Source organism: Gymnogyps californianus, chromosome 15 (genome assembly GCF_018139145.2).
Source record: "Gymnogyps californianus isolate 813 chromosome 15, ASM1813914v2, whole genome shotgun sequence".
In the NCBI taxonomy this organism is placed as follows: Eukaryota; Metazoa; Chordata; class Aves; order Accipitriformes; family Cathartidae; genus Gymnogyps; species Gymnogyps californianus.
This window is the reverse complement of record NC_059485.1, coordinates 3,759,232-3,771,574: the sequence shown is the minus strand read 5'-3', so window position 1 is coordinate 3,771,574 and position 12,343 is coordinate 3,759,232. Positions and strand designations below refer to the sequence as shown.

At 54.2% G+C, this 12,343-nt stretch overlaps 1 protein-coding gene across 4 annotated transcripts in view; it reads left to right on the top strand.

Moving 5' to 3' along the window:
• Positions 1–12,343, top strand: part of MPRIP (myosin phosphatase Rho interacting protein) — an 82,761-nt gene that overhangs the window by 52,254 nt on the left and 18,164 nt on the right. For all 4 annotated transcript variants that reach the window (XM_050906336.1, XM_050906335.1, XM_050906338.1 and 1 more), the window contains exons 9-15: positions 283–399; positions 3,040–3,096; positions 4,479–4,547; positions 4,774–4,863; positions 5,323–5,432; positions 9,885–10,470; positions 11,396–11,512. In XM_050906336.1, the coding sequence (XP_050762293.1) occupies positions 283–399; positions 3,040–3,096; positions 4,479–4,547; positions 4,774–4,863; positions 5,323–5,432; positions 9,885–10,470; positions 11,396–11,512 (1,146 nt within the window). The remainder of the gene's footprint in view (positions 1–282; positions 400–3,039; positions 3,097–4,478; positions 4,548–4,773; positions 4,864–5,322; positions 5,433–9,884; positions 10,471–11,395; positions 11,513–12,343) is intronic.

Sequence of the window (12,343 nt, the reverse complement as noted above, 5' to 3'; positions counted from 1 at the left end):
AAAATAGAAAGAGGGAAACTTCAGATCCGGCATGGCAGGGCACATCAGGATGGGATGAAGTTAACAAAAGAAACAGGCAATGTTGAGAGTCCCAGATATGCTTAGATATATTGGGAACAAATTAATGCCTGAAAGGACAAAAAAAATGTATTGCCAATGAAATGACAGTTGTTCTGAGCCTGAGATGCCCCTTAAATACGTGGATTTTTATGCCATGAGCCAAGAGAGTGGGACTCGCTGTCCTAGTTCCTGCGCTGATCTGGGCTAACGCTGTTTACACAGGACTTCACTTGCGAAGGTGCAGCTGTGGGCTCCATCCTGGATGTGTCTGCGTCTCCTCTGTCCCCTCATCGCCGGGCAAAGTCACTGGACAGAAGGTCCACGGAGTCCTCCATGACGGTGAGCCACCGGGGCTGCGTCCTCTGCCTTGGGGGAGGACGTGAGAGGCCCTTCCCAGGCAGGTCCAGTGAAAACTGGACTGTCTTCTGCTTCCCCCGTAGCCGGCACGTAGGACATAGGATACGCTTGGATTCGGAGCAGGTTTCAGTGACTTGGCTTCACACTTGGCGTGTTAAGGAGAGCTAACGCTTGGCCTAGTTTTCTAATGCCACTTCCTTGATGTTTATGCAGTTGCAAATGGATGTGAGCGGGACGAAGGCTGCGAGGAAGGGCTGAACCTGCCCTCCTGAGCTTTCCTACCTTTGCATATTTCAAATGCTCACCAGACCTGGAGGCAAACAGTACAGAACAAACACAAAATGCTCTCCTCTCACTCACCACCCTTCTGCAGGAACAAAATAAATACGCTTCCTAATCTCTCAAAAAGATTACACAGCCATTGTAAATACGAGCTGCATTTTTTGTGGATGGACAGCTTCTATTGAAGGACTTCTCAGAAAAATGCAGTAGCTTAGCGTTTCTGTAGTAGCTCTTCATGTAGACTTGTACAGCCACAAGAGTGATTTTTAAATTCTTGGTGGTAATAAAAAGGTGCAAGAAGTGCACATTAAGTGGCGATGCACATCATCTAGAGAAGGCAAGAAAATCATGGAGTGGGAAGAAAACCTTTTCCTTGCATTAAATATGCCTTTATTGTGCCACTCCTGCTATAAAAGTAGCAGCATAAGAAAAAGGTGCACGCCTGCTGGCTTGCAACCGTGATTGCAAGATTCTCCCCTGCCCGTCGGGTTCGCTGTGTCAGATCAGATCGGTTGTCTGTCAGGATAAAAGCTGAAGGAGAGTTCATCCCTTGTTAGGCTTGATGGGTTACAGCAGAGCTGTGGCGTGTGCTGCGTGGGTATCTCTTCCATCAAGTGCTTCATCTGTTTTTGGTTTCTAATGTCTACACCCTTCAGTGGCAGCTGCTCCCAAACTTTTCGTGCTGCAGCAGCTTTGCAGCTTTGGGCAAAGCTTGCGCTCTCCTGCCTGCCCGAGCACTCAGAGGAAAGCAAAGGGGTTTCCATGGAGGAGCGGGACCTGCAGGAGAAACCTTCCCACTCTGGGTGCTTCTGTAGTGTCTCGCTGCAGCGCAGTCTGAAACGTGTGCATATACTGCTCAGCAGCATCTTTCTTCTCTGGCTGCTTCTACACCTTTGCTTAAATTTTAAGGAAACTAAGAAGTGTAGTAAAGTAGTATGAATGCCGCTAAGGAGGGATTGATCTGCTTTTGCAGAAGATTCTTCCCGTGTACTTCTTCCCAGTTGATAAATAACAAGCCTGTGAGCAACTGTAACACTTGCAGTCCTTCTGTTTTCCTTCTCTGAAAAGTGCATGGTTGGGAGCTGGTTATTTTCGATCCAAAATGTAGATCCTTTGCTTTACGCTCCCCTGTTGTACAAGAAGGAGCTTAAACAGGACCCAGGTCCTTGAAGCATGATCCCACTTGCACTTCAGTAGAGGAGAAGCACGCAGGTGGTGGTATCACTCTCTCAGGGTAAATTAGGGCTGAGATTAGAGTGCCCAGCTCTCACAGCCTACTTCAGAGATGGGTGTAGTCATGGCAAATGTAATTTTCTCTATAGTTTGTTCGTGGCTTATTGCTGCCTCGCCAGCAGGTCCTGATGGGGCTCTGCGAGTTTATTGCCTGCAGCCACATCACAGCCAGGGCTGCTCAGGCTGGCGTCTGTCCGCTCCTTCCTCCGATTCTCTAGGGATTCGGGAAGGGCAAGGTGGCATTTACTTTCCTCTGTGTTTTTGTGGAGTGGGGCTGGGTTCCCGCCACTGTGGGAGCACTCAAATGTGGCATGTGCCACCCCACAGCATAGGTTTGATTGAATAGGCTTCCGGACCCCAGTTTTCCATTGCTCCCCTTGCTGTAGCCCATTTCGGACGCTGCAGCTGCGTTTCACACACTGCTATCCTTTCCTCCTCCACTCTGCAGCACATGGAGCAGCTGGAGGAGCTCAGCCTCGAGGGAGCGAAAGCATTTCCACCACATCCTTCCCTGCGTGCGGGCAGGGCTGGGAGGAATGGCTGGCAGGAGTTATCCCACGCTGTCTTGGTTGCTTTTCTCAGAGCTTCAACATCCTGATGCACCCACTTTGGAGGGAAGAGCAGGTGTCGTTTGGGTGGTGCAGTGCTGGGATTCCCTGTATTTCGAGCCTTTGGAACTCGGTCTTGTTTTGAACCCTGCAGCCTTGCATCAATAGCACGTAGTTTTGTCCTTCGTAATATATAATAGAGGGACAAAACTGCCTGCAGTCTTGCTAATTCCTTGCTTCTCCTTCCTCTGTAATGCTGGCGTAGCAGTAGGAAATTGCAAGAGAAGTGCTAGGAAGGGGACAGCCTGAATAAACCATACAGCAGGTCTCTGTTCCTCCTGGAAGCGAACGTTTAGCCACCATGCAGTATAATGATCCAGTTTGGACTAGATGACCTTTAAAGGTCCCTTCCAACCCAAACTATTCTATGATTCCATGAATTTAACTGTTGCTGGTCTCTTTTTTATTGCTGTGCTGTGTTTTATCAAGCCACTGCTGTTGTCTTCTGGGCGCAGATGCTTCTCCCCTCCCCTCTGATCGCCTCTCTCCTTTCTTGCAGCCCGACCTGCTGAACTTCAAGAAGGGCTGGTTGACAAAGCAGTACGAGGACGGGCAGGTGAGTCTGGGGGAAGCTCTGCCCTTCGCATCGGTCTTCGGTGCTGCAGTTGGTCCCAGTTTCTGGCAGCTGACACTTCACTCCGACATCCTGGCTGTGCTGGCTGTGCATGGGGCTGCTCTCGGCGCTGACGAAGCCCCGATGTCCTTGCAGGGTAGATCAGTATTGGGCCATGCTCCAGATGGGAGAAACCAGATGTAGGCGCTTGGGCAGAGCAACGACAGGGAATTTGTACAACTCTGGAGCCAGGCAGCAGTGGTTGTGCACGAGCCCTGTGCAAATGGTGTTTGTCTTGGAGCGGGAATAGCTGGTGCTCTGTCCTGGGGAGGTTTCAAAGCCCCACAGCTGGATATCGTGTCTTGGGTTTCCAGGGAGCCAGGGCAGCTTGGATAGCAGCGCTGGTTTCGTGTTCCCTTTATCTTATTAGTCTCATCTCCCTTGTGACCCAGCAACCTCTTTGGCGTCAGTAAATGAGGCTCAGATAAGGTCTCCTGAGTGCCGGGGAAATGGCGAGGCCTCTGAGTTGGCACTGAGGGAAGCAACCTCCTGTCCATTCCCGGAGGGATGCGGGATGTGCTGCTCTGTCAGAGACGGGCGCTGATGCTGAGGCGGCATGGGTGCCCTGGTTGTTTGCAAACCACCCCTTTCCTGGATTTCCTTCCCTCCCGCTCAGCCTGTCAAGGGAAAATGAGGGCGACTTCTGCGGCTGTGAGCGCCGTGGCCCAGGCTCTGCTGCGGGTATCCGCTGGTGCATTGGGCCCTGGGGCCGAGGGCACGTCTGTAGGCAGCCAGAGAGGGAATCAGCTGCTGGAGCGAGTGCTTTATTAACTGAAAGCTGTCTTGAATAAGCCTGTGCCTCACTGGGAGCGTGCAGAAGGCGTATTTGTATAGAGCAAGGGCCAGGAATAGGCTCCAACTCAATTTCTAGGTACTGCAGATAAAACATGAATGTTTTACTGCTTTTTTCTTTTTAAAAAAAAAAGGTCCCTCGAAGGCTTTAAGTGTAGCCACTAAAAGCATCGTCTTGCCAGTGGAGCTAATGGGAAGGCTCTGACTGCGCCTGTGGCTATCACAGTGTTTCACCGTCACATGCAGGGTTGGTGCCGCTGAGGGTCCGGCGCTCTGCCGGTGCGGCAGCGCTTGGGAAATCGGGGTCCTGGCAGTGCAAACCATCACGGTGTCCCTTGCATTGCTGCCTGTTCGGGTCTCCCCTTGCCCCCGGGAGGGCCTCTCGGTGAAGCTGGGTGCAGAGCTGGGAGGGGAGAGGCTGCGAGCTGCCTCCCTGCGGGGCATCTCTGCCGGGTGACCTGTGACAAGCTGCCCGGGCTCTGCTGGTGGGGAAGGAGCAGGATTGTAACTGCCCCATCTTGGTTGTTTCCTAGTGGAAGAAGCACTGGTTTGTGCTGACCGACCAGAGCCTGAGATACTACCGGGATTCGGTGGCGGAGGAGGTAAGTGTCTTCCCCATCGGCGTTCAACCCAGCGCTCTGCTCTCAGGGGAGCCCCAGGTGCTCCCAAACTAACCCTGGGCAGGTTGTCTTCCCAAATGCCAAGGTCCTGGAGCATCGCTCTTCAGGGCTTTGTGCTTCTCGAGGACCTGCTGCGTGCCTCCCCGCGAGCCCACCGCACTTTTGGGTTGCAAAGCATTAAGGCTTCTTTTACCTCTTCCCTCTCCAGGCGGCTGACCTGGATGGAGAAATCGATTTATCCACGTGCTACGATGTTACCGAGTACCCAGTTCAGCGAAACTACGGCTTCCAGATCCACGTAAGGAAAATGTGGGGAGGAGGAAGAGTCTGGCTGCAGGATGGCCGACGGGGCTGCTCATGCTGTGCCGCTGCTTGGGGATGCTTGTCCGTGGCAAGGGAAACATCTCCCCAAACACCTACGAGAGGCCACCTGGCATCCCCCACAGCGCTCCAGAGAGCTATGGCCTTGGGTTTGAGAGCCAGTTTTTTGGTTCACAAAAAATGGAGGGGGAAGGGGAAGGTTTTGTCGCAGCCGTAGGGTCTCGGCTACGGCAAAACTAGCCTGATTGCTGAGAAATGCTAATTCTCACCTTGAGCGTGCTGGGGGATGGAGGGGCTGGGTGCCACCTCCACGTGGCTGGCGAGCTGTGCCCCAGCGCTGGGTGCTCGGGGCTGAGTGCAGGGTGGTATTGGGGGGGCTGGGAAGGTGCTGGTGGGTGCAATCAGCTGCTCTGAGCCAGTCCTCCTCTCTCCCTAGACGAAGGAAGGGGAGTTCACCCTCTCCGCCATGACGTCGGGCATTCGCCGCAACTGGATCCAGACCATCATGAAGCACGTTCGCCCCACCACTGCTCCTGATGTAACAAGGTAAAGGGGGGAGTTTAGCAGCCCCTGCAGTTGTCTGGTTTGCTGTGCAGGAGTAACTCTTCCCTTATCCTCTTTCTTTCCTCTTTCTGAGCCTGTCCGTTCCTGGAAGCTGCGGCTCTTTCTCACATCCCTCTCTCTGGGCTTAATTTGGATATGCTTTGTGGGGATGCTGCTATGCTGAGTTGATCTTACGCGTGCAGATTTCAAAAAGGGTTGAAAATGTGGCTTTAATTTGTGCATAGGAATATGAAATACTGTTCCTATATCAAGGCTCCTCTGGATTCCCACCAGGTATTGTGAAACCACTTGGATTCAGTTGTGCTGGGTTCCCCCTTTCCTCTGGCTACTGTTCAGCATGAGCTGCCCATCCCCTCTGCGGGTCATGGCAGCACGAGCCCAGGGTTCAATTTAGAAGCTGTTTGGCTCTGATATATTTTAAAGTCCGGCCAGCAAATCGTCTTCCTTCCTCTTTTGATCTTCCAGATAGCTGCTGCAGCTCATTCCCCTTACGTGTTAGTAATGCTCGCGTCTCCTCCTGCCGTCAGTGCCAGAGGAAGGGCCCCCCCCGCTTCACAGAGTACCTTCTGTGAGCGCTTGCAGCTGCGGGTAAAGGGTGTTTGACCTCCTCACAGCTAACCGCGCCAGCCACACTCGTACGGGCCACTTCTTACAGGCTTCGTGGACATGTCCTCACCTTTAACTCCGTCTCCTGTCCTTACCGTAGCTGCAACGAGCAGGTTTTTGCCAGGTTTGTCCCCGCATTGATGGAATGGCTCTTCTCACCCGGTGCTGTTGACCTGGAGATGCTCCAGCCTCTCCTTCCCCATCCCGCTTGGCACTCGGCCACCGTTTCCCAGCCCTGCCCGAGCTCTGGTGGATCTCGCGGGGGTCTCGGGGAAGGCGCCTCTCTCCTCACTCCTGTGTATGTTTGATTTCCATGCAATCCCAGGAAAAACTTCTCTTTGAAACTATCCGTGCTGAAGCCCAGGTTGGAAAACTGTGTTCTCTCCTGTATTAACGTATTGTGGTTTGTATATCTCGTGATTCACTGCATGCTCCTCCTTTTCTGCACCTTGGATGGGAAGTCCTGCAGTTGCCATTTATTTTTCTTTCTTTTCTTTTTTCCCCCCCCCTTTATTTTTTTCTTTAAATAAAAGCCAGAGAGAAGGGAAGAAGCAACCCGATCTTGACACTTGATTTCCCCGCACTGGTATCTTCCGATGTGACTAGATATGAAGATGAAGACCAAGGAAATTTGAGGGGACCTCTCTGCCTTTAAAGAGCCAGATATATTTATAGCCTAAGAGGTTACTGTAGCACGGTAGTCCTGTGCTCGCTGTCTTTGCATCTGCTCCAAGCCCACGTGAAGTGGTTTGACTTGGCTTACCCTCATGAGAGGGTCCAAGCACAGGTACCAGTTGGGCAGTAACTTGTTACGCTGCATAAATAGACTGAGAATCTCAATCCTGAGCTGAGGAAAAGGGAATTGTAGGTGCAGTTCTGTCATTTTCCACCGAGCTGGTTTCGGATGGGGTATAGTCTGGCGTGGGTTAGTCACGTTGCTGAGAAGTTGTTGCTGTGAGCTGAAGGGCTGCGCCGTGCGTGAAGCAGGGCTGTGTTCACCCGGTGCCTGCTCGCAAGCCCTTTGCCGTGGCGTGGGGTATCCCAGCCCATCCCGCCTGGCTTTGGGCACGTCATTAACATCAGCACCCAGGGAGCAGCTTGTGAACGGGGCTGCTGGAAAGCCGAAGGACAGACTGCCAAAGGCTCATGATGGAGAGGTGGCAAACGTCTGCACAGCGTGGCCGGGGTGCAAGAGGGACGTTAGTCTGGATGCTCGGCTGTGCCGGGAGGGCGGCGGTGTTCACCCTGTCCCCAGGGCTGGTCTGACTCCGCACACTCCTGCAGCCCTCTGCCGTGTGTCTCGTTGACCCGCTGCCATGTCTCTGCTGAGCCAAACACACATTTTCTCGGTTACTCAAGTCGTAATTACTGTTTATATTGCTGCGTGTGTCAGCACTCGGGGCGGGGGGGCAGATGCTGCGCTGCTCCCTGCCCTCAGCAGTGCCCTGCAGTCTGCCGAGACACTAATTACACTCTGCTAACGATGACCGTGCAGATACAAAATACCCACAAGAAAGAAGGCGGCTGCTTCAGCGCTGGGTCCTTGTTCAGCTCCCAGCCCCAGTGAGGCTGAGTTCCCCAGCGCTCCCCCAGTTCCCTGCAGCCTTCGTGTGCTTCTTGCACGCTGACGCAGCGTGCTCCGCTCGCAGCTTGCACTGCTCCCACAGCCACCCGTATTAAAAAAAAACCTTTTTGTTTTGACCTATAAATACCATTGCGAGGCAAAGACACCCACCCACCCCCCATTTCATGTGAATTAATTTGTCTGGGATGGAGGAGATGTGAAGTGCTTGAGCAAAATTAATAGCCATGGGGCACTTGCGGGAGATGAAACGAGAAACTTTGGGTCAGTCTTCTGAGTCTCTTAACTCAGTTCCCAGCGGCCGTCCCTCCGCTCCCTGACACACATCCCATGTCCTTTGGAAAGCAGCAGAGTTGAAATGAGCTCGCGAGAGATGTCACCTCTAGAAATGCCGAGATTCTTCTACATGGTATTTAGAGCAGCATAGTTTCTGTCTCTCAACAACGTCCAAGGGGCCCCAGGACTCCCTTTTTTCCTAGCACTCTTCTCCATTTTAAGACTCCGTCTCATCCCCGCTTTACTTATTTAAAATGCAGCTGTAATCACTGACTCCAAATTGAGTGCCTGGCTTTGGAGTCATGCAATATCTTCTAATGGTTGAGGAGCGAGGAGGTTTCATCGTAGTGCCTTTTGGGTTTATTTTATTAGCTGCAAGTGACAGAGCTGAGGAAGGAATTATCTCCGAGCTGGTTTTAGCCTGTAACTGCCAGAGTTTCTTGAAACCCAGCTCTCCTGAGCCTGCAGTTTGATCGTGGATGGAAGTGCATCGGAAGATACTAGCCCTGGACCCATGCAGAGTCATCTCTTCTGCTCCATTCTTTGTTTTGGGCATATGCACATACCTGACGTTGTTGGCTGCGGGAGCTGGGGTGCATTACCAAGGCGAGAGGAGAAGCCGTGCAGCCGCTGCTCCCTCGCAGTCACGGCAGTCTCGGTGCATGCGGTCCCGTGGGTCAGAGCCCTGTTAGCAGTGATTTGCCTGCAGCGAAGGGCCCGGGGAGCTGCTTTCCAGCTCTTCCCACTGCGCCCTTCTAGAAAGCTTGTGGAGGCTGCGCTGGAGGCTGGAGCCCGGGGGGATGCTGTGGTTATACTGGAAGGGGGGAGAGCCAGGAGTCAGCCTGAGCAGCAGGGCTGTGCCTCGGGAGGCATCTCAGGGGCTTCTGATAGCAAAGAGGGTTCAGCAAATGCCTGCCGCTCCCTCGGGATGGGCTTCCTCTACAAACTTAGCACACTGCTATTTTCTTTTTTAATTTTGATCTGCATGTTACAAGGCTGGCATGTCTACATTTAATAAGCTAATACTGCACTATGGGTTATCCGTAGGTTGGAAACAGTATTGCCTTCCTCTATTAACTTTCCCTGCTTGACGAGTATGTCTCCCCTCTCAACCCACCACCCTCTAACTCAGCACTAAAAATCATTCCTTGCTTGAGAAATCGGCATTTTCAGTGACTTCCACGGTGTGTTGAATAACTCTTGTTCTCCTTGCTGCACCGACAACTGCACATACGGCGTGCAGCCCCCGTGCCGGGGTGCCTGCCCGTGCTGCCTGCAAGGCTGGTTTCCCCGGGGGAGATCTGTGCCTTCAGTGCAGATAGTGGCACGGAGAAGTTTTCAACCCATTTAATGCCCTGACTTTGCCAAGCTCGAGGAATACCTTCCCCCTGTTACCCAAGACCTCTGGGAGCTGCTCTGTGCTTCTCCACCCCGCAGCTCTGAAGCCAGACTGACTTTGGTGGGACTGGTGGCATCCTCCCCGCAAGCACGTGACTATGGCCGCATCGACCGGCGTGTGTGCATGGAGCCCCGCAGCCGGGGAGGCGGGTGGCGAGCCAGGCAGCGGGCACCGGAGGAGCTTTCGAAGCCCCTTCCCCGCCTGGCAGGACGGTTTGGGGTCGCTGCCTCGGCTGCGGGCTGCTGCTGGGTTGTGTTCACCGGCCCCGGGGCGGCTGCCGAGGAGGAGCGAGGTTGGGGTCGGCCGCTCTCCGGGGGCCAGGGGGTGCCCAGGAGCAGCCAGGGCCGCTTGCACCAAGGCTTTGCACACCAGCGTGATCCCGGGGAAGGGCAATGGCAGCTCCTGCGCCCGAGAGGCGATGGGAGACAGAGGGGCAGGGGGGCACCTACATGGCATTGGCTTGGGCTTCCAGCAGCCCCTTTCCACCCGGCTCTTCGAGGCATGCGTGGGAGCTCCTGGCCGTCTTGAGCACCCACTGATGCTTTCCTTCACCCTCTCTCTGTCCTTGCAGCTCCCTGCCAGAAGAGAAAAGCAAAACAAGCTCTTCCTTTGAGACCGGTCCAAAGCCGAGTGAGAAGCCGGATGCGGAGCAAGCTGAGCTGGACCCGGAGCAGAAGCGGAGCCGTGCCCGGGAGCGCCGGCGAGAAGGACGGTCCAAGACCTTTGACTGGGCCGAGTTTCGCCCCATCCAGCAAGCCCTGGCGCAGGAGCGTGCAAACGCTGCAGACTCCTCCAAGAGCGGCTCTGCTGCCTTCCCCAGGGATGCCGGTGCCACCGACGCTGACCCGGGAGAGCTGGAGCGGGAGCGGGCCCGGCGGCGGGAGGAGCGGCGCAAGCGCTTCGAGATGATCGATGCCGTAGACGGGGCAGGGTCGGAAGAGGCGCTAAGGATGGAGGTGGACCGGATCCTGCCCGTCCCGGCGGACATCAAACCGCAGAACGTCCACGTGGAGATCGAGCAGCGCTGGCACCAGGTGGAGACCACCCCGCTGCGGGAGGAGAAGCAGATCCCCATCGCGCCCCTGCACCTCGCCCACACCGAGGAGCGGGACGAGGGGCTGACGAAGCAGCACTTGACCACACTGCTGGAGAAGGAGGTAAAGCGGGGTGCGTGGGGTGCAGGCTGCCTGCTGAAATACCCTTCAGGCCACTGCAGGAACTGTAGGAAGCCTGAACAAGGCTTAAAAAAGCTGCATTTATTCCTGCTTCGTAATAGCAATGAGTGGGGATGCTGTAGGGTCCCCTGAGGAGCTGGCAGGGCACAGATCCGCGTCCGTTCCCGTTCAGCCCTGCTGGCAGCTTTCACGTTCCCATGGATGCAGAAGGGGCTGTTCTTGCACGAGTGGTACTTCCTTACCCCCTCCCAGCCAACGCAGCCTACCCTTCTGTTGGTTGTTAGCCAGCCTGCCTCTGATGAGATGGGTACAATGGATGCGTATCAACCAGACTCTAAATTCAAGCTCAAAATTCTGTGTGCCTCTGCAGCTGTAGAGAGTTGTGTTTGCAGATATGTCTACAGAACTATGAAGTGGCTTGAGTTGTAGCACACACCACAACGGTTCCCTTTTTGTGGAGCCTACATCAAACAATCTTACGATTTTAGGAAAAGAAAGGAGGAGACTCAGCTCACTTGGAAGAGGTCCATGCCTGGAATAACAAAGGTTGTTGTTAGTTGGGATTAAGGTGTATTAGCAGGAATGAAAGGGGTGGAGGCGTGGAGTAACCAGGAGTGTCGCCGATCTGAACCGGGCTGGGATTTGCCGGGGTCATGCCTGGCACGAGCTGGTGCCGTTCATCCTTTGCTGCAGTGAGCTTTACGAATTAAACTAATGCGTAACTTAGTTTTCTCAGGGGGGAGGGATTTTGCCTTGCAAAATGAAATCCAGATCCCAGAGCAGAGCAAAGCAGAGGTGCCATCAAAAGCCCCGTTCATTCTGCTCTACGTCCCCTCCGAGCCGCTTGCTTCTTATGGCTGACCCCCTGCCCACTCCCTGGACGCTGTCTCTGTTCGTGTCCCTCCAGCTGGAGCAGAAGCAGAAGGAGGCCCTGGAGCTCCTGGAGCAGAACCGGCACCTGCAGGACCAGCTGAAAGTGGCACTGGGCCGGGAGCAGAGCGCCCGGGAGGGCTACGTGTTGCAGGTAGGAGAGCGGGGAGGAGAGAGAAATCCATCTTCCTCTGTGCCCGAGGGGGATTCAGTCCCAGGGTGTTCGTGGGGGCATCCTGGTTGACGCAGAGATGTGCACCACTGAGTGGGCTCCGAGAGATTTGACCTTCTTGCAAATATTGCTAATTCTGTAGCCTTACCAGGATCATCTGCTTAACAAAACCTCTGATCTGGGATGCAGTAGACAGAAGATAGCATTACCTACTAGCGTCCCCGAGGGAAAACAAAACACAGCCATGGTAGACAGATGGGACCTCAGCAAAGTCCATCTCTGATCCATCCTATACTGTGTTTGCCTATGCAACAGCTGTTTCCCCCTTTCTGTGCCCCAGATACTCCCCTCAGGCAGTGGGGTGCACATAAGGCTTTCTAAGCATCTTGTGGCTCGGCAGTTGCTCCTCGCCAGGGACTTCGTGTGGCGGTTACATGGGCAAACACAGCAGACGCAGGCGTATCTCCCGGGCATGTTCCCCGCAGCCAGAGCAGGATTTGCAGCGGGACGACCTGTTGTCTTGGATCACTTCAGTGGTTTTTTCTGTTACAAGATGCTTTTCCTCAGCAAAGCCTAGAATTGTGTTTTGGAGGTTCTGGCAAAAGAGACGGGAGAGTCTCTTGGGAAGCCTTTCCTCCTCTCCTCCAAACAAAGCGGACTTTTTCCAGCCCTTCCTCTGGGAGCGTCTGTGCCCGGAGGAGCCGTGACGCCTGCAGGGCAGCTTCTGGCTGCTCTCATGGGTCCGTAGTCCTGTTTTGTGCAGGGGCAGCATTCTGACCTGCTCAAATCTACTTGGAAAACTGGCTCTGGATC